Raw genomic sequence first — 20,258 nt, 5'->3', positions numbered from 1 at the left:
GTCATGGTCGTCGTCATCATCATCATCGTCGCCGTCATCAACGTCATCGTCATTGTCATTATCGTCGTCATGGTCGTCGTCATCGTCATCATCGTCGTCATCGTCGTCATCGTCGTCGTCATCGTCGTCGTCATCATCGTCGTCATCGTCATCGTCGTCATCACCGTCGTCGTCGTCCCACTGGTGCTCACGCGGACAAAAAATAAAAACCCCCCCGCGCCGGGCACCGACCTTGTTGAAGAACACGGCTCCGTCGTACACCACGAAGCCCGTGCCGTCGACGCGGTGCGGCAGCTTGTAGTTGGTGAGCGGTCGCCCTGCCAGGAAGTCCTGGAGGGAGGCGTACTCGGTGAGGCTGTCCGTGCGGTACGGCGTCCACGGCATGAAGTACACCTTCTCGGTGGCCTGCAGCGGGTCGCGGCACCACGAGCCGGCCTGCTGCTCCGCCTCCAGGAGGTGCAAGGCCTCGCCGACGAGGCGGACGCTTCCCGGGCAAAGGAAGACTGCCACGGGGAACGAGGGACAGACGAACGAACGGTCGGGTCAGGGATTCGCGTCCGCTCCCTGGTTGATGTACTCTAAATTGAAACGTTTTTTTCGTTAGTTTAGCAGGTAAGGCCCACCGAGCTATGTTACTCTTTTGCGGAAGCAACCTGGCCGCGCGAATTATAGCTCAACGAAAGTGGCTTATAGCGTGGAAATGTACAGCAGCATCCAAATACTCTATAAACGCGTGACGTCGATTCTAAATGTGGAGGGAAAAACCGGAGGGCCCGGAGAGAACTCCACACGACCACGGGGCAGAACACGCAAGCCTCCAAGTATACAGCAACAGGCGTCAGGGTTGGGATCGAACCCACGACCTCCTGTATACCAGGCGAGGTAGTTAACATCTCGCCACCGTTTGCGTGCGTGTACTGATGGGCGTATGCTAACATGGGTGCCGTCTGCGTCGCAGCAGAGCCTGATGAAGTCGACCGTCTACAAGGAACGATCACGTTTCTTAAACATACACGTGTGGTATGTGCATCGTGAGCTTAGTGTGTGGCATAAATCGACAGATTCATCGTCGCGCGTCGATTAAATACTTGGGTGAAATAAAACCGTCGCGAACACAGGCAATTCAGCTTTTGCACGGAAACAGTGGGCATGCAGAGGATTGTGGGGTTTCCCAGGATGCACCGAGGCCTAGCCTGAACGAATTTCAACTGAAGGTGTTGTTACCGGGATTGCCGCACAATATTTTTTCACGATACGACATCAAACTTGACGACAGGACGATTTCCCAATAACGTTGTAGTACTCGTATTTGGCATGTTATTTATGTTGTAATCGATGCAGTCTATAATGCTTATGTCAGTTACGCCAGAAATGCGGTCAACAATTACACGAACCATGGCAATGACGATGTCACACAATCGCCGTGCTGTCAATTAACGCCGAAAACTGTTTGGTAAGCGTTGATTCGATGTTATATTAAGAATTTATTTACAACCTGCGTAACTGAATTTGTTACTTTCGCGTTTAAATCGACAGGACATAAAAGACGCGGGAAAAATGCTGCGAGAGTAACGAGAATCGCGATCGAAGCACATTTAGCAACAACGGACGGCACGATGATCTTATAATCATCGCAAGAATCTCGCCAGATTATTGTATGGGTTGACTGTAGCGGTCGTTAACCGGGCTGCAACCTGCACAATAACCCTCTCCGGGAATCAAGATGAGGAACGTCACACAGCAGTTCGTTGGCACGGGTGTGTTTTTTTTTTCCATGCACGTCCAAGCAGGCCCATGAACTCTCATGCACGCAACAAGGAAATCGTCAACGTGGAGAAGTTTAGCGGTGCAGTGTTTCGTTGCCTGGAAATTCGTTGCGGCCTACGAAATGTCATTTCGCCAAACCTTGACCACACTTAGTCACATTCACTTTAAGATGTTTTCTTGTTCATGTTTTTGTTTTTTGTTTGTTGCGGTTGCACCCGATTCAAGAGCCGTATGGCTCACAGGGCTATACCTAATAAATGAACTTGAACGTCGGCAACTCGGACGCTTCGACTTCGCGATACCGATGCAAATCATGGGGACATTTTGATTGCGTCGTAGCCATTACACGATGCGTAGTACAGTGCGTTGTATTAATTGTGATACTCAAGAAGATAAGCCTGAGCCTTCAACACTCCCTCACCCCCCCCTGCTTGCCTTGGCAGCGCAGCCCAAAGGGCTCCCCCACTCCTCCCGACCCCCTGAATCAGTTAGGGAATCTAGGCAAGAAGCGGCACGTAACGCAGCCTACAGAAAGAAACCAAGGTTTTTTTTTTCCCAATGATTAAAATGTAGAGATCGCATCCATTAACAAATGGAATTTTCGCGAGATTAATTGCGGTGGTAAAAACGCAACGAAATAATTCACTTTAGGACATAACTGCAGGCCCTTCACTGCCAGTGTGTTCCCATGACAACCATTTCGAGTGTCGGCAACATCCGGACCTCACCCCAGCCAATCGCAGAACAGCTAACTGCACCCTTAACGCTAACACGTTTGAAGAATATATATAAACATTATTAACAACTAGCTCCCATACTAATAGGGGTTTTCCCCTTTTTTCTGGCAACAAAACTGACACCTTTTGCAAGGAATCATGCTTACATAACCACAATACTTGCAGTCAAATGCAAACAAAAAACAATACTCTGATAATTTATGCATTGTCCTTTGAAGTTGATTGGTCCATAAATTTTCAGAGTATTGTTTTTTGTTTGCATTTGACTGCAAGTATTGTGGTTAATGTAAGCATGATTCCTTGCAAAAGGTGTCAGTTTTGTTGCCAGAAAAAAGGGGAAAAGCCCTATTAGTATATTTTGGTACTGGCGAAGGAGGTCCCATGATGAACTAGCTCCCAATTTGCAGCCTTTTGCTGCCTTCTCTCATCTGCACCCTCTCCCCCTACCCCCCACTGCAGACCACACCGACTCAAACGGCCGTCTGGATACAGCAGTCACACTGGCAAATGTGATTTGTAACTTTGATCACTGCCTGCGTGTCGATAGTTCAACGTGCCATTGCATCGAGGGGCTACTATGCTGCGTTATCTTGTTGTAGTCTGGGACCTAGCCCCAATCTTGATAAATTGGACTGACGTCATTTCAAGAGCGCATTACTTATTGATATTTCGTGACTTGCATTTTCTCCATTTTGCTCTCCTGTCGTCTTTTTCGTTGCTGCGTCGTTTTGCTGCCGTCAACTCGCCCCCCCCCCCCCCCCCGTAAGCTCGTCGGATTCCTCTCCCTCCAAGTCAAAGTGAACGTCGTCGCACCGCTTAACTTCCCACGGAAGGGGGGTGGGGGGGAGAAAGTGTCGCGATCGCCACGTGCGCGCGCGCCGTGACGCTACCTTTTTGCTCCAGCCCTTCGCGAGCGCGAGTGTTTTTTTTGTTTTAGGGGAGGAGGGAAGAAAAAAGGCGGTGAAGCGAGAGACAAAGGGAGGATTAAAACGTGGATTGAAAAGACAAATGCATACAGACGGGACGGGGCGCAGCGCAGACAACGCTCGTAACAGTAGACTCTCCATTTGTCCGCGCTAATGACGGGGTATGACGCCGCGGATCATTAGAAATCGCGGAGAATCCCCAAAAATATAACCATTTTCCGCGGATCTCTGCGCCAAAAGCCACTAACGCAGGCATCGATTACGTTAAAGTGAAGAAAATCGAGTTTGATAATGAACAAAACGCACATTTCTAGTCCGAAATGTATTGATCTCGTTTCATTACAAAACTCCACACAAAAAGACAACACTACTCACTTAAACGATTTCGAAAAATCCTAAAGACGGAATTTTTGCTTCAATGAGCCCGCTTTCCTTTTTGCGAATTGACGCCCCTTAATCGACGCAATACCAATTTGTCAGAACGAATGCCGACGATCGATGCGCGTGCTCGGTGCAAACACCTTTCAGCTCCCGCGCAGAAGACTGGGCCCATTAAATGGACAGCGGAGCCATGCAAATCAAAATTAATCAAACTCCGCCCACGGTTGTTAAGGTGTTGCAAATACTGTACTGTAGATGTGATCACGTGGATTTTGGATGAAACCGGAGCACATATTTGTTCGGTTTAAGCACGTGATTTGTAATAAACGTTTCCAGGATTAACAAATGTGTAACTGTTTCTAGATCATATTCTTGATTCTTTCGGTAAAGTCACGTAGAAGGGAAATAATAAAATAGTAAAAATATTAAACAATAAAAATTTATCATCACCTGATGACGATTGCTTGTGTTGCAGTCAAAACGTCGTGAGAATTTTTTATTGTTTCATATTTTTATTATTTTATTATTTCCCTTCTACGTGACTTTACCGAAAGAACCAAGAATATGAATCCCTGCAGTCACGAAAGCTTTACATCAAAATTTGCTTCTAGATCATTCATTTTGGGCTTGAGGCAAAAAATCCACGAGTTATTAATTCACGTCAAAATCTCAGGCGCCGCGGTTAATCCACAAATCGGATAAACCGCACGCGGAAAATCGAGAGTCTACCGTACGCTGAACTTCATTCGCACCGTACGGAGCCAACCGTGCTAATCGGAGGTGCGATTCGTGCTCAGCCTAATCAGAGACAAGGCAGAAAGACCCACCTCCGGGATGAGCTTTCAGATATCATCATCACCGTCATCATCATTATCATCATTTTTCAGCAGAAACGTTTAAATGCGTCAGTATCTTCATACACATTTACGGATGTTACACAATGAGGTTGGGAGTGGCGACGCAGCCGAAAGTGCGACAAAAAACCCGACGGCATCAGTGGTGCTAACGCAGTGGGTCTGGCACGGCCATCATGAACCCTCTTTCCCCTCCCCCCCAACTAAAGGGGTGGTGAACCTCCTGAAGCAAAAGAAAAACCACCCGGCCCAGCGCTAAAACCCAGAAACACACTGGCTGCAGCCATTATGAACCCCCCCCCCACCCCCCTCAGTGAGAAAAGGAAACACAACCCAGGCTGCATGTGCCGCCTCTGTTCGTGTGTTGCAAGGCATCGCGGGTGACACTTCCCATAATGCAGTGTTTGGTGAGCGCAACACAACTGAATTGTTTGGTTTAACAGCTGTGTCTCAGGCTAGGCGTGGAACACGTGTGTGTTTGTGTGTTTGGTGATCACACCCAATAGCTTCCAGGCCCCGCAGGTGGAATGGAGAAGGCAGAGCGAGAGGAATACTCGACATGGTGTGCCAGGTGCAACAACAACAAAATGTACGGGCTTAGTGGTGGACTGCAAGCGAGTTAAATTCGTGCTGACGATTATTTGAACCGGTCACGGGCCGCCCCTTGGTTGACTGGTGCGGTGCGTAAACGTGGCCGCTGGGGAGACAAAGGCGGCCGGGCGTGGTGCTGGCCACCCACACCCCCTCCTGTGCAGTGCCGGCCTTCATCGGTGCTGCTACTCGCGAACAGCGCTCGCCCCGACAGCCTGTCAAAGGGCGTTACGAGGTGGCGGGGGGGGGGGCATCTTTGCCCGCGTGTGCGTGTGCGTGCGTGCGTGCGCACTCACTGTAGGGGACGCACTCGTACCAAACCTCCAGGTACTTGTACGTTCCGGGACAGGGGTCCGGAAACACCTCGTTGCCGGCGACGACGAGGCACTGCGTCCTGTTGTTGCACCTGCGGGGGGCGGGCGTAGGGAGGAGGAGGGGGGGAGCAGAGCGGAGCAGAGCGCGAGCCGTGGTTTAGTGGCAGGGCAACCTTACGTTGCGCAACCCCCCCCCCCCCCCCCGTTAACCCTCCCCCCTCCCCCCCACCGGTGCCGCGATTCTCGGCCACAGCTGGGCCAAGCATCCCCAGTGCAGGCCCCTCCTGTGAGAGGGTGATGATGAGAATCAGGCCCTTTGTGGGTATCAAATAACTGGCATATTTATTAGAATTGTTACGATTCTTACTATTCTTAGGTTTTTTCGGTAAAGTCACGTAGGTAAAAAATTTAAATTAATAAAAGTTAAATAAAAATCATGACGTTTCGGAGGCAACACAAGCTTCCGTCTTCAGGTGGAACCGTCACAGCCCGACAGCTGTATCAAGTTACTTGAAGCTTGTGCTGCCTCCGAAACGTCGTGAATTTTTTATTTATTTTACTTTTATTAATTTTAATTTTAATTTTTTACCTACGTGACTTTACCGAAAAAACCTAAGAATATGAATCCTTGCAGTCACGAAAGCTTCAAATCTAGAATGATTCTTACTGTTGGGGGGTGGAGAAAGGGGAGGCGGGCAGGGATGGTTGGTGGCGCAATGGGTTAGCACACTGCGGCATGTAGCCGGCGACCCGAGTTTGTACGTATGCATGCGGGTTGAACTTCTTTCGCGGCCGCACGTAGCCAGCCGTGCTAATCAGAGGTGCGGTGGGGGGGGGGGCGAACAAAGAGTGAGATTGCCAGTCACGGCTGACACGAGTGGCGAGTGACATCCGAACTGGCCTGCTGCTGTGCTGTAATGGTGATGGGACTGTCAGAATGGGCCTTGGAGGACATGCCAACTGTCTAACAAGAGGAAGACAGATGGCGGCGGTGGGTGGTGATGATGAGACTGTAAGAGCGGTCATCGGTGTACTCTGCGCGCGTTTCTACCGAGTAAGACGAACTCGGAGCAGGTGGTGGCAATCAATTAATCAATAAATTCTAGATTTGAAGCTTTCGTGACTGCAAGGATTAATATTCTTAGGGTTTTTCGGTAAAGTCACGTAGGTAAAAAAAGGCTCAGTCCCATTTACACGCATCTTTACATTAGCTGCACCTGGTTTACACAACAAAGGCTCATTCCTAACAGCGTGCTTCAGCCGCACCGAACCTCACAATTATAATATCCAGGTGCCTACCTTGGCTCCTCCCACCCTCAACCAGTATATATACAAGGACTGTTTTCTTGGAATTTCTCTTAACTTGATACAGCTATCGTGCTGTGACGGTTCCACCTGAAGACGGAAGCTTGTGTTGCCTCCGAAACGTCGTGATTTTAATTTTATTTTTATTTTACAATCAATAAATGTTTAAATTTCGATTTAAAGCTTTCGTGACTGCAGGGATTCATCTTCTTGGTTCTTTCGGTAAAGTCACGTAGAAGGGAAATAATAAAATAATAAAAATTAAACATAATAAAATAATTCTCACGACGTTTCGGCCACAACGCAAGCAGCCGTCCTCAGGTGAAAACCAGGTCTGTTGGGGAGACAGTGTCTCGGGGAAACAGCGTCTGAAGACGGCTGCTTGCGTTGTGGCCGAAACGTCGTGAGAATTATTTTATTATGTTTTATTTTTATTATTTTATTATTTCCCTTCTACGTGACTTTACCGAAAGAACCAAGAAGACAATAAATGTTTATTTGTTACACGCAAAGCTACTCTTGGCCAGTTACCCGGCGAGTTCTGCGAGCGACGGTGACGTTTCCGGACGAGCGGCCCTCGTTCAGGGCCACGTCAAAAACCGCGTATCAACAGGGAAGCACAAAAGTCCAAACGAGGAGAATGATTGTTTCTCGATGCAATCGCGAAGAGGAGGTTGCGACGAGCGGGGCCACGCGTGCTGGGCGATTGAAGGCCAAGCGGCCGAGACCGGCGTTGGAGCGGCACCCAGAGGAAGACCTAGAACCAGACGGTGGTGGCGGTGGTGGCGGTGGTGGCGGTGGTAGTGTGGAGCGGTAGTGTTAGCGGTTAGCGCGTTGGGCAATGAACCAGGTGGCCACGAGTTCAACTCCAGCTCACGGCCAACACCAGTGACGATTATCTGAACCGGTCCTGGGCCTTCCCTAGGTCGACTCAGCCTCAAATGACTACCTGGTGTGTGATACGTAAACATCGCCACTGTTGGGAGACAAAGGCGGCCGGGCGTGGTGTTGGCCACTAACCCCCTCGCCCGCCGTGCCGGCCTTCATAGGTGCTCGCTAACAGCACTTGCCACAACAGTCTGTTAAGGCTATACGGGGGATCTTTGTCTTTGGTGGTCAAGGCACTCTACGAGAAAACCCTCGCATGCTCGTCAAGGTTGCCATCTTTGCAGCAGTCGTCGGCTCTGGCCGAAGGAAAGCAGCGACGGCGACGATATTGCACGGATGTATGTTGAACTTCGTTTGCACCGTACGTAGACACAACCGTGCTAACGAGAGGTGCGAGGGAAGAACAAGAAACTAAACGCAACGAGCAGCAGCTCGAAAGAAATTCGTCTTCAATCGAGATTTAACAGCGCGTAGCTCCGGTGGCTCCGTAACATCGCAAGGAAGTGCGCGTTCCAGACAGCCGCATTAAGCGCCATCCGAAAGCGCCCCCGCGATTGTGTACGATGGCCAGCCAAGAGCCGCTGCCGCCGCTGCCGCCGCCGCCGCGAGAATGACCGGGAGTTTCGCGTGACGGTTTACGCAATGAAGAATGGTCTTCTCTCGATTCTCACCCCACGGCGCCCGTATGCCCACGTGAACCCTCCAAGAGCGCTTCGCCCAGGATGCCAGCGTTCCAGGGTCAATTGTTCACCAACATTAATTTCCCAAAAGGGCCTCCTCCTCCTCCTTTAAACATTTCTGCTGGCGGCAGCAGTTAGCGGGGAATGAAAATACCGCGTTTGCGCGCTCGGCGATAATTGCGGCAGTGACTCAGTGAGCATGGTTTTGTGTTTTTTTTCTCTCTCTCCTGTATATCTGAGCGCCATTCTCTGGAGGTACGGGGTGGGGGGGTGGAATAACAGACGGAGGCAGCGCAGAGCCCTTAATGAGCGTTTGATTTAAAACGAGAATGCGTGGTCGGTCGCCCTCCCCCCCGCCCGGCACACGAAAACAAAAAGCTAAAGATCCCCCATATAGCCTTCAACAGACCGTTGCGGCAAGTGCTGTTAAGCGAGCAGCAACATCTGAAGGCCGGCACCGTGGCACACGAGGCGGGGGGTTGGTGGGTGGCCAACAACACGCCCGGTCGCCTTTGTCTACCGCAGGAAGTACTCATTTGAGGCTGAGTTGACCTAGGGGAGGCCCAGCGCCAGTTCACATAATCGTCGCTGGTGCTGTGGCCGTGAGCGGGAATCGAACTCGGGTCTCCGGGTATGAAGCGTAAGCGCGCTAACCGCTGCACCGCCGCTCCCCACACACACAGTCACAAACGCACGTGTGTGCGCTATTCTAGCCTCTGCTGGGCATTGCGTATGTGAGGAGAACTTCTTTCGCACCGTACGTCAGAGGTCGCAACCGGGTACCCGATACCCGTATCCTACCCGATACCCGGCTACCCGTACCCGGCCGGGTACGGGTACGGGTACCCATTTGCGACCCTGGTGCGGCCGGGTACGGGTACGGGTAAGGAATCAAAACCCGTTTGCGACCTCTGCCGTACGTAGTCAATCGTGCTAATCGGAGGTTGCGTAACTGGGCACGGATCGGTGATGAGCACTAACTATTTCACACCTTAGCCTCTACCGGGCAATCGGAAACTGGGCATGAAGAAGACCCACGGCGCACTGACGAGCGATAATTATTAGGAGGATCCCATGTGACACTGTAGCCTCTGCCGGGCATTCGGAAACTGTGCATGACTCACTGATGAACACTAATTATTACGAAGACCCATGGCGCATTGATGAGTGATAATTATTATGGGGATCGCACACGACACCCATGTAAGACTCTGTAACTGTGCATGACCCAACTGATGAGTTTTAACAATTACCAATTCCCCCCCCCCCCCCCTACATACAAGCAAGGACCACCAATGCTGGTGCGGATCCAGATGTAAATGAGGGGGTGCTCATTAACAATCACGCAAAGACCAGGTTTTGCGCCTCCGATTTGCACGGTTGGCTGGCTTCGTACGGTGCAAAAGAAGTTCAACAGCTACATACTATTAACATTCCTTCCCTTTATTAATGCTACCCCTATCCCCTCCCTTTGATGCTGCTAATCCTGCACAATGCACGGGCATAATGACTTTAAACCCCTCGCCAAACCTCCTACGCATTTCACAATTAGTACTAATCGCATATCTGCATTTCCCATAAATATGCTAAATTCCTCTTGATATGCAAATTATTTTGTCAAGACGCTCTTCGCCCCCTCCATCCCAGCATAAATAGTCGCTCCAAGCCTGGGGCGTGCCATTCAGACTCTGTCTTCTCGACAGACCTGTTCTACACCTGAGGACGGCTGCTTGCGTTGTGGCCGAAACGTCGTGAGAATGATTTTATTATGTAGAATTTTTTATTATTTTATTATTTCCATTCTACGTGACTTTACCGAAAGAACCAAAAAGAAGTTCAACATACATCCGGTGCCTTTGGTCGATCTACTGCTGGATGAAGCTCTTCCCATGTCGTCGCTATCTCGTCATGCACGACGGCACAGTGTGTCACGCCCTTGCGCATGAGCCGACCTCATCACGTGGTTCAATGGTTCCCCCTTCATGGCCATTGGGCCACCTGGAACTGATAGGCCCAGCCCTGAGATCGAACTTAGGTTTTCAGAGGAATTGGCTCAGTTTCTCAACGTGAGCATTGTAAGCTGAAGGAGAGAGAGAGAAAGAGACACACACAAGGCACCGGGTCTCGAAGCCAGAACGTGAGAACTTGCTGGATTAATTCCCTGACGAACGTTAAGTTTGTTGAGGCGCCCAGACCCAGGGTTCAAACCCAGGGCCCCACAGCGACTGGGGCTCTGTGGGACTCGTAACAAAATTATATTTTTAAAAACTTTTTTTAAAAACACGCTTTAATGAAATGTACCGTACTAGTAATGGAAGAACTCCACGGCTCAAGGAAGTGGCCCCGAAGCTTGCCATAACGTAAGGGGCCGTGTTGATTTACAGCCAACGTCAGTTGAGCGTGGACAATTAGACCCAAGCCGAAACATAACATATCAAAACAAATGTTTTAAAATAAATGTTTTTTTTAAGTAATAGAATATAGTATTGTCATCAGTATGACATAAGAATACCAAGTTTGCAGTCGATACCACATTGGGAAGTGGGTAAAAATTGAGTTACAAGATTTGAGGATACAACAACGACAACAAGAACAACAGACAGAGTGAGTTAAATAAAAGTGTGTAAAAACAACATCATCAGCCAGAGAGGGGGGAAGAGAGACACACCCATACCCAGGGCGTGAACCCACAACCTCGTACGTACTCTTAGGTTTTCGGTGAAGTCACGTAGGTAAAAAATAAAATTTATAAAAGGAAAAGAAAAATCACAACGTTTCGGAGGCAACACAAGCTTCCGTCTTCAGGTGGAACCGTCACAGCACGATAGCTGTATCAAGTGATACAGCAATCGTAGCTGTATCAAGTGATACAGCAATCGTATCAAATGATACAGCAATCGTGCTGTGACGGTTCCACCTGAAGACGGAAGCTTGTGTTGCCTCCGAAACGTCGTGATTTTCATTTAACTTTTATTAATTTAATTTAATTTTTTACCTACGTGACTTTACCGAAAACCTAAGAGTATGAATCCTTGCAGTCACAAAAGCCTCAAATCTAGAACCTCCTAGGTGCCCGGCGTATTGTCTGTGCGCGATGACAGACGAGATAAGAGGAAAGGACGCGGAGGTGCAGTGAGGTAAGAGAAAATGTAGACAATACATCGAGGTGAGGGGAGCGATACGGGGATGAGGGCAGGCGGAGTGAAACGAGACAGACAAGAGACGGGTGAGAGAAGCGAGATGCAGACGAGGCAGAGATGATGATAGAGATTAATTCGATTTCGATTTTAAGATTTCGTGACTGCAGGGATTCGTATTCTTGGTTCTTTCTGGTAAAGTCACGTAGAAGGGAAATAATAAAATAATAAAACATAATAAAATTCTCACGACGTTTCGGCCACAACGCAAGCAGCCGTCCTCAGGTGAAGAAACAGAGCTGTCGAAAAGACAGCTTCCCAATGAACACAACGCAACATTCAAAGAAACCGCGGTGTTCATTGGGACGCTGTCTTTTCAACAGCTCTGTTTCTTCACCTGAGGACGGCTGCTTGCGTTGTGGCCGAAACGTCGTGAGAATTTTATTTTATTATGTTTAATTTTTCTTATTTTCTTATTTCCCTTTCTTTCGCACCGTGCGTAGCCAGAGAAAAGTCCACGCGACCACAGGGAGAACACGCAAACTCCCAACTAAAGTAAAACCTTGGATTGCGAGCATAATTCGTTCCGGAAACGTGTTTGTAATCCAAAGCACTCGTATATCAAAGCACTCGTACATCAGTTGTGATCACGTGACGCTCGGCAGACAAAGTGTATACACGTACTACTCGTATTGCAAAATCTCGCTCGTTTATAAAATTAATATTTATTTAAAAAATATTGCTCGTCGTGCAAAACACTCGCAGACCAAGTTACTCGCAATCCAAGGTTTTACTGTATATAGGCGTCAGGGTCGGGATCGAACCCACGAGTTCCTGCGCACCGGGCGAGGGAGTTGACATCTCCTCGCCACCGTGCTGATCGGAGGTAGCGGGGGAAGGACAACAAAACGTACTAAAGAAGTGAGTTTTCGATCGAGATGATCTGAGAGTGTACGTAGCTCCGGTGCCTTCCTGATGTCCCGATGAAACCAAGGAGCCGACCGCAAAGAAAAACAACAACAACAAACAACAGCAGCAGCAGAAGCAACAGCAGATGCAATGACGACACCTCAACGGAATTACCCGGAGAATAATCAAGAACGGCGATAACGACGGTGGTGGGAAGTGGGGGGCTGGGGGGGGCTGGAGGGGGGGGGCACAGGCAGCAGACAGCGAGACGCGGGTGTGGACACAAGCCGTCATTTGAAACCAATTTAAAATTGGATTCGTAACGCCACCTGAACACTTGCTTTCAGGATTCCGATTAAATATTAATTTTGGCGAGCGCCCCGAGACGAAGCAGGGAGAGAGAGGGGAGAGGGGGGGGCATGAGCTTCGGGAGCATTCATTATTAACGACGGCGTTTATTGGAGGGGAACGTCATGGGGGGGGGGGGGGAAGGAAGGCACGGAGCGCGGGCACACACGGTCGCCGGGCGATTTATGCGGAAGAATGTGAAAATCATTTAGAGGGGGGGAGAATAAATACGCGGGGCAGCGACGGGCCGACTCCGGGAGGAGAAGCGTACGAAGAAGTAGAAGCAGCAGAAAATGATATCGCGTTTAATCAGAAGCGCGACTCGGAAAGGAGAGGTTTAGAAAGATATAGATGTTCTTTTTCTTCTTCTTTCGAATGGCTGATGTGCGCACGTAACGTTGAGCTTCTTTCGCGTCGTACGCAGGCAACCGTGCGAACTGAAAGGCAAAAATCAGTTCTAAAGAAATTCGTTTTCAATCCACGCGAGTCTGTGGGTCTTCCATGTGAGTCTGTGGGTCTCTGTGCGAGTAGTCTATGGGTCTCTGTGTGAGTCTATGGGTCTCCGTGTGAGTCTATGGGTCTCTGTGTGAGTCTATGGGTCTCTGTGTGAGTCTATGGGTCTCCGTGTGAGTCTATGGGTCTCTGTGTGAGTAGTCTAAGGGTCTCTATGTGAGTAGTCTATGGGTCTCTGAGTGAGTCTATGGGTCTCTGTGTGAGTAGTCTGTGGGTCTCTGTGTGAGTAGTCTATGGGTCTCTATGTGAGTAGTCTATGGGTCTCTGTGTGAGTAGTCTATGGGTCTCTATGTTCGAGTCTATGGGTCTTTGTGTGAGTCTATGGGTCTCCGTGTGAGTAGTCTGTGGGTCTCCATGCGAGTCTATAGGTCTCCATGTGAGTCTGCGGGTCTCTATATACATATGTTGAACTTCTTTTGCACCGTACGCAGCCAACCGTGCTAATTGGAGGTGCCGGGGAAGGATAAAAACTGAACACAAAAAGCAGCTCTAAGCAAATTATAGTTTTTAATCTAGAAGCTCCAGTGGCTTCCGAACATCGGAAGGAAGAGCATTCCAGACGGCCACAGACGAGATCGGCAAGGTGTTGTGGTTCACTTGTTGGCGAGCGCTTTGCGTGTAATGAACGCGACCCCTCGCAACGTGTTCGTCCGGCAACGGGGAAGCCAACGTAGACGACGCAGAGCAGCGACTTGCAATTTCACATTCAGGTGGTCAAGCCAGATAACCGCGTCAGTGTTTCATCGCTGTGATGTCTCCTTCGTATTTCGCCGATCGGGGCCGTTGCGTCGTCACGCGTTTTGCACCGTCTCTGTTCTGGATGACCGCAGTCGCACACTACCGGAGAGTTTTTAATTGGTGCGTGTGCGTATATGTACAGAGCAGATAAGAGTGCGTATATGTGCGCGGGATGATGCCTCGCTTGTAACGGTTAGTGCGCTGCGGCAAAGGCTAAGATTTACAGAGGTTGCCCGGTTTGGATATCCGGGGCCCGGCAGTTAAAACAGTCGGGGGGGGGGGGGGAGACGTTTCCAAAAACCACTCACCCTCCGTGTCGCCTTAACAGACTGTTGGGGGCAAGTGCTGTTAGCGCGAGCATCTATCAAGGCCGGCACGACACACTAGGGGGTGGGTGGCCGGCACCACGCCTGACCGCCTTTGTCTCCCCAGTGGCGATGTTCACACATCGCACCAGGTGCTCATTTGAGGCCGAGTCGACATAGGGGAGGGGGCCTAGGACCGGTTCAGATGTTCGTCACCGATGTTGGGCCACGAGCGAGAATCGAACCCGGGTCATAGCCGGGTTCGCAGCGCAGCGTAGTGCTAACCGCCACACTGCGGCTCCCACACAGACAAAGATCCCACCCGGTGTAGCCTTCACAGATGGTTGGGGCAAGTGCTGATAGCAAGCACCTATGAAGGCCGGCGCACGAGGTGTGTCGAAGGCTCGCTGGCAGGAGGTCACGGGACAGACCCAGGCGTCATGGGTTGACCGATATGACTGGAAGATGCACCAACTGTGCCTCCCCTTACCGTTCACGCACACACGCGCACACACACACGCACTCCTGACACACGCGCCCACCTCTGAGCCATGATGCGGAAGCTCTCGTCCTGCAAGCAGGCCGTGTTCTGCATCTTGGCCGGCTCCGAGTCGCAGATCTGGTCGTTGGTGCGTCCGTAGTTGGCCGAGCTCACGACGATGACGTCGCTGCCGGGGCAGCGCAGGTCGATGGGGTAGCCCTCGCACGACAACTCACGCTGCACCAGGCCCTGGGGCAGCGCCAGACGCCCGGAGCCTGCGGCGGACAGGACGGAGAGATCGAGGTTGGGACAAGGTCAAGAGGTCGTTATCGTCGTCGTCGTCGTCGTCATCATCATTTTTATTTCGATTTAAAGCTTTCGTGACTGCAGGGATCTCATCTTCTTGGTTCTTTCGGTAAAGTCGCGTAGAATGGAAGTAATGAAATAATAAAAATAAAACATAATAAAGTAATTCTCGCGACGATACGGCCACAACGCAAGCGGCCGTCCTCAGGTGGAGAACAGGTCTGTTGAGAAGACAGAGTCTGAATGACACACCACCAGGCTTGGAGCGTATATTTAAGCTGGGATGGAGGGGGGGAAGAGCGCCTTGACAAAATAATTTGCATATCAAGAGGAATTTAGCATATTTATGGGAAATGCAGATATGCGATTAGTACTACTTGTGAAATGCGTAGGGGGTTTGGCGAGGGGTTGCTGGCTATCAACAACAAGGCAACTCCTATGACTAATTGGGAATGGGACGCAAGCGTAGGATTGATCACCCTGTCGCTGGCCGCCTTTGGGGAGGGTGTATAGTATGAAAGGCCGAAACACCCTAGGAACCAAAGGTTCACTACTGACGATGCGCTCCCCAAATTTCACCAGGCTCACTGTTCATGAACTCTTGGAAGTGCTTGCACAAAGGATAGTAACATCTCATCCTGTGTTCTTTGGAATCATTCTACGTGACTTTACCGAAAGAACCAAGAAGATCATTTTAATCATTATTATTGTCCCGCTTCCCCCAAGGGTCATTGTCCAGGAGGGTCCTGCCAGGGTTTCACAGTAGTGGCCGATGTTGCTGCTGCTTCTGCTGCTGTCTCGGGGAATCCAATTTTTCTTGTCCTTCCCCCCCCCGCCCCGCACCTCCGATTAGCACGGTGGGCTATGTACGGCGCGAAAGAAGTTCAAAGTACACATGTACTTTGGGAAGTTCCGTCAGTACCAGCTAAAGTGCACGGGAGTTTTTCTCAGTTACGTGAGGAAACCGGAGAACCCGGAGGGTGGTGGGAGGGGGGGGGGGAGAACACACACAACAACAACAACACTCCACGCAGACAAACGCCGGAGTCGAGATTTGAACCCAGGCACTGCTTGCTGTGATGCACAAGCGTCAGCGGCCAATGTGGAATTGCCAGGATCCCCAAATTGGGATGAGCAGCCAAACACCCCCATTCAAACCCAACGGTAACGATCATTCTCGATTTGAAGCTTTCGTGACTTGCAGGAATCCATACTCCTCCTTTGGCTCTTTCGGTAAAGTCACGTGGGTAGACAAATCATTACTTTTAGGGTAACAATCATGTCGACTTGGGAGCGCTCCGCACGGCGTTCGCTCGCCATGCCAGAGAGAGAATGAAGAGGAGGTCCCCGGGGAGCCAGAGACAAGCGGGAAGGTGACCAACGCCACGAGCCCAACAACTGCCCAAGCTCTGCGGTTCTCTCCACGGCAGGACGCCATTGGCCAACGGACACACGTTGGACACGCGGGAGGAAACGCGCACGTTGCGAGGGGGCAACGCTCTATCCCGTGCGGACGGAACATGATGCCTTGAATAAAGGTGTCAGTTTTGTACCAGTTCAAAGGGTAAAAACCTACTACTATATTTTGCCACTGGTAAAGGAGATGTCTCATAGTGTAAATGCTTAGCCCGAGCTCTCAATACTCTTCACCCCCATCACCTTTATTCCCCCCCCACCCCCTCGTCCCCACCCTCCTCCTATAGCCCCGCCCCCCACCCCTCTTCCACCCCCCCTCCTCCACCCCCACCCTGCTCCCCCCCCCCACTCCTCTCCCCGTCCTCCAACCCCCTCCCCTCCTTACCCCCATCACCCTTATTCCCCCCCACCCCCTCCTTCACCCCCCCCCTCCTCCACCTCCCCACCCCTCTCCTCTAGCCCCGCCCCCCCACCCCTCCTCCACGCCCCCCCCCGCCCCCCCCCCGCTCCCCCCCCCCCGCTCCCCCCCCCGCTCCACCTCCCCTTCCACCTCCCAACCCCCCTCCTCTAGCCCCGCCTCTCACGCCGCCTCCACCCCCCCCTCCTCCACCCCCCCCTCCTCCACCCCCCCCTCCTCCTCCTCCACCCCCCCCTCCCTACCCCCCACCCTGCTCCACCCCCCACTCCCCCACCCCCCCCAACCCCCTTCTGCCCCCCCACCTACACAGGGTGGGGGGGGTTTTCTCCTCTGGGTTCTCCGGGTTCCACCCACGACGCCAAACTCTCAGTAGAAAGGAATTTGCTAAACACCCAACAAGAGGGCACGCGGCGGAGGGACGAAACAAACCCCCGAGTGCCCAGCGGAAAATTTCCTGGGCAGATAACAACAACTCATCACCGGGCATGCTTAATCCACTGCTGGATCGTTTTTTGTCGTAACTTTTTTTTTGAATCACCCCTCTCACCCCCCGCCCCCCCCTACTGGACAACTGTGAATAGAGCTTCATAGCTCATCGGATTTCTCACATTTCTACCGACTAAACCATTTTTATTATTTCACCGGGCAAGGCCCACTGAGCTACGTAGTTTTCGGCAGCGACCTGGCCACAAATGATAAGCTGAAAAAGAAATGCATGCATGTATTTACGAACTTTTTTCGCACCGTACGTAGCCAACCGTGCTAATCGGAGGGGTGTCGGGAAATCTCATAGCAGCCAAATACTCTCCAAACGCGTGATGTTGATTCTAAATGTGGAGGGGAAAAACCGGAGGACCCGGACCCCAGTGTAAAAAAGAAATCCACGCACGCGACCACAAGGAGAGAGAGACACCGCAAACTCCAAAATACACAGCAGGCGTCAGGGTCGGGATCAAACCCACGGACCTCCTGTATACCACGCAAGGAAGTCAACATCTCGACAGCCCCGTCGCTATTCTAGAGCATCGCTCGTGGTCCGTTCTCGCTGTGACGTGTCCCAAACGCGCGCGCTCACCCTCACGGGGCACCAGTTACTCCTGCGTGGGTGCCATTAACCCGAGCGCGCTTGGGATTTGCACCGAGAGACGGAGAGAGCGGAACAGGTGGGGGCAATTATAGGAACATGCGCAGGTTGGAGACACGTGGTTCAAACCCGTGACGTAAACGCGGGGCTTGGGGCAGGCCGCGTCGTTGCCTTCGAGGAACGATGGCCGACTGTCATGAATTGACGACAGAGCGTGCGGCGGGGGGCCGAGGAGCGGTGGAACGCCGGTGTAGACGGCACGTCCCACGGGGGGAGACGGAGCGATGAAATCGGGGATCGTGAGCGACGGAGGGGGGGCCCGAGGGCGGATTATGACACCGCGGGAGAAATGTCGACGGCCGGGAGAGGCCTTCATCCAGCAGTGGATGGGCCATGGCCGATGATGACGATGATGGACGATGACGTTCGACGCCTCCATGCTTTGCGGCGAAGGAATGCCGTGCTCGCGCTCTCTCGTGCCGAGACGATTCTCCCGCTTGTTTTTTTTTTTAAACTCTCCGTTTGTATAATTACAGGGACGCTGCCGTCCTGCTGCTGCCGCCACCACAATAGTCCTCGGCTTGTTGTCCCCCCCCCTCCCCCCCGCACCTTCGATTAGCACGGCGAAAAAGAAGTCCCCTGGACACACACAGCACGTGCGGTGCGGCGGTCAGCAGCGGCAACGGTTCCATTCGACTTCCCGGCGAGGCACAATTCTCTCACCCGGCAGCGATACACACGGGAGGGGGGGGAGGGAGAGGTACCCATGTAAAGCCTGAGTACCTCTTCTCAAAACGTGTGACCACACAGCTTGGAAGAGTAGGCCAAATACAATCGGGGGGGGGGAGGAGCGGCATAAGCAGTCAACTACAGGGGCTGCTCCTCTTACCCTTGTATCGTTATACGAGCCGTGTTTCAAAATCAGCTCAAACCTCCCGTAAAATCACGTGATTTCTGCATGGCACCGCCCCCCCCGCTCGCCCCGCCCACTCTGAATCCCTCCCCCTCTCCCCACCGCTCCGCCCGCTGTGAAAACAGACACCTCTTGCTCGCGCCTTCCTCATCTCCCTCCCGCTCTCTCTCTCTCTCTCCTTCCACTCTCATCATCGCCCTCTCATCCCCCAGCGTCTTGGCCCAGTCATTCACTTCTCCCCCCTCCCCCCCCCCGCGTCCTCCTGCAACTGCCGCTGCTCCCTCCTTCGTTCTTCCCCGCTGCTCATCTTGGAGCCGTGCACTCCACCTCCGACACCTCCTCCCGCGTTCCTTCCCCGGGCACCTCCGATTACAGCGCGGGTTGGGCTCGCGTAACGGTTGCGAATGGATCTTCTTGGTTCTTTCGGTAAAGTCACGTAGAAGGGAAATAATAAAATAATACAAATAAAACATAATAAAATACAATTCTCACGACGTTTTGGCCACAACGCAAGCAGCCGTCCTTAGGTGAAGAACAGGTCTGTCGGAAAGACAGCGTCAGACAGACCTGTTCTTCACCTGAGGACGGCTGCTTGCGTTGTGGCCGAAACGTCGTGAGAATTGTATTTTATTATGTTTTATTTTTATTATTTTATTATTTCCCTTCTTACGTGACTTTACCGAAAGAACCAAGAAGATGAATCTCTGCAGTCACGAACGGTGCGAATGGAGTTCAACGTACGTTTCGGCGACTTCCGTCCCGGCCTCCCGTTCCCTTCCACGCTCACCTTGCCACCCCCCCATCCCCCCCCTGCACCCCCCCCTCCGCCCCCCCTCCCACTCCTTTGCAGAGGTCGCAAACGGGTTTTGATTCCTTACTCGTACCCGGCCGCACCAGGGTCGCAAACGGGTACCCGTACCCGTACCCAGCCGGGTACGGGTAGCCGGGTATCGGGTAGGGTACGGGTATCGGGTACCCGGTTGCGACCTCTGCTCCTTTGTCTGCTGCCCCTTTTGTCTCGCAACCAACTACCCAAACCCTCCCCCCCTTTGCCGAGGTGTGGTGCCACGGGTACGGAGTTTTGTCGAGCATAATTACAGTGTGCGCAGATATAGAATATCAAAGGGGGGAGGGGGGGGGGAAATGTCTTAAGAGGGAGAGATAGGGAGGGGAGGGGAGTGGAGGGGGAGGGGGGCACGGCGGGCTTTCTGCGTCACGTATCGGCGGAATCTTTAAGAGACTCAGGC

The 20,258-nt window shown here is 51.8% G+C and overlaps 1 protein-coding gene across 3 annotated transcripts in view; it reads right to left on the bottom strand.

Moving 5' to 3' along the window:
- The window catches only part of LOC144717267 (adhesion G protein-coupled receptor L2-like), a 199,985-nt gene that overhangs the window by 66,696 nt on the left and 113,031 nt on the right, over positions 1-20,258 (bottom strand). For all 3 annotated transcript variants that reach the window (XM_078592680.1, XM_078592681.1, XM_078592679.1), the window contains exons 3-5: positions 14,936-15,149; positions 5,553-5,662; positions 232-503 (exon numbers count right to left, since the gene is read on the bottom strand). In XM_078592680.1, the coding sequence (XP_078448806.1) occupies positions 232-503; positions 5,553-5,662; positions 14,936-15,149 (596 nt within the window). The remainder of the gene's footprint in view (positions 1-231; positions 504-5,552; positions 5,663-14,935; positions 15,150-20,258) is intronic.

The sequence above is a fragment of the Lampetra planeri genome, chromosome 3 (genome assembly GCF_965212315.1).
Source record: "Lampetra planeri chromosome 3, kcLamPlan1.2.h2, whole genome shotgun sequence".
In the NCBI taxonomy this organism is placed as follows: domain Eukaryota; kingdom Metazoa; phylum Chordata; class Hyperoartia; order Petromyzontiformes; family Petromyzontidae; genus Lampetra; species Lampetra planeri.
Note: the sequence above shows the minus strand (reverse complement) of the source record. Positions and strands in the feature narration are given on the sequence as shown.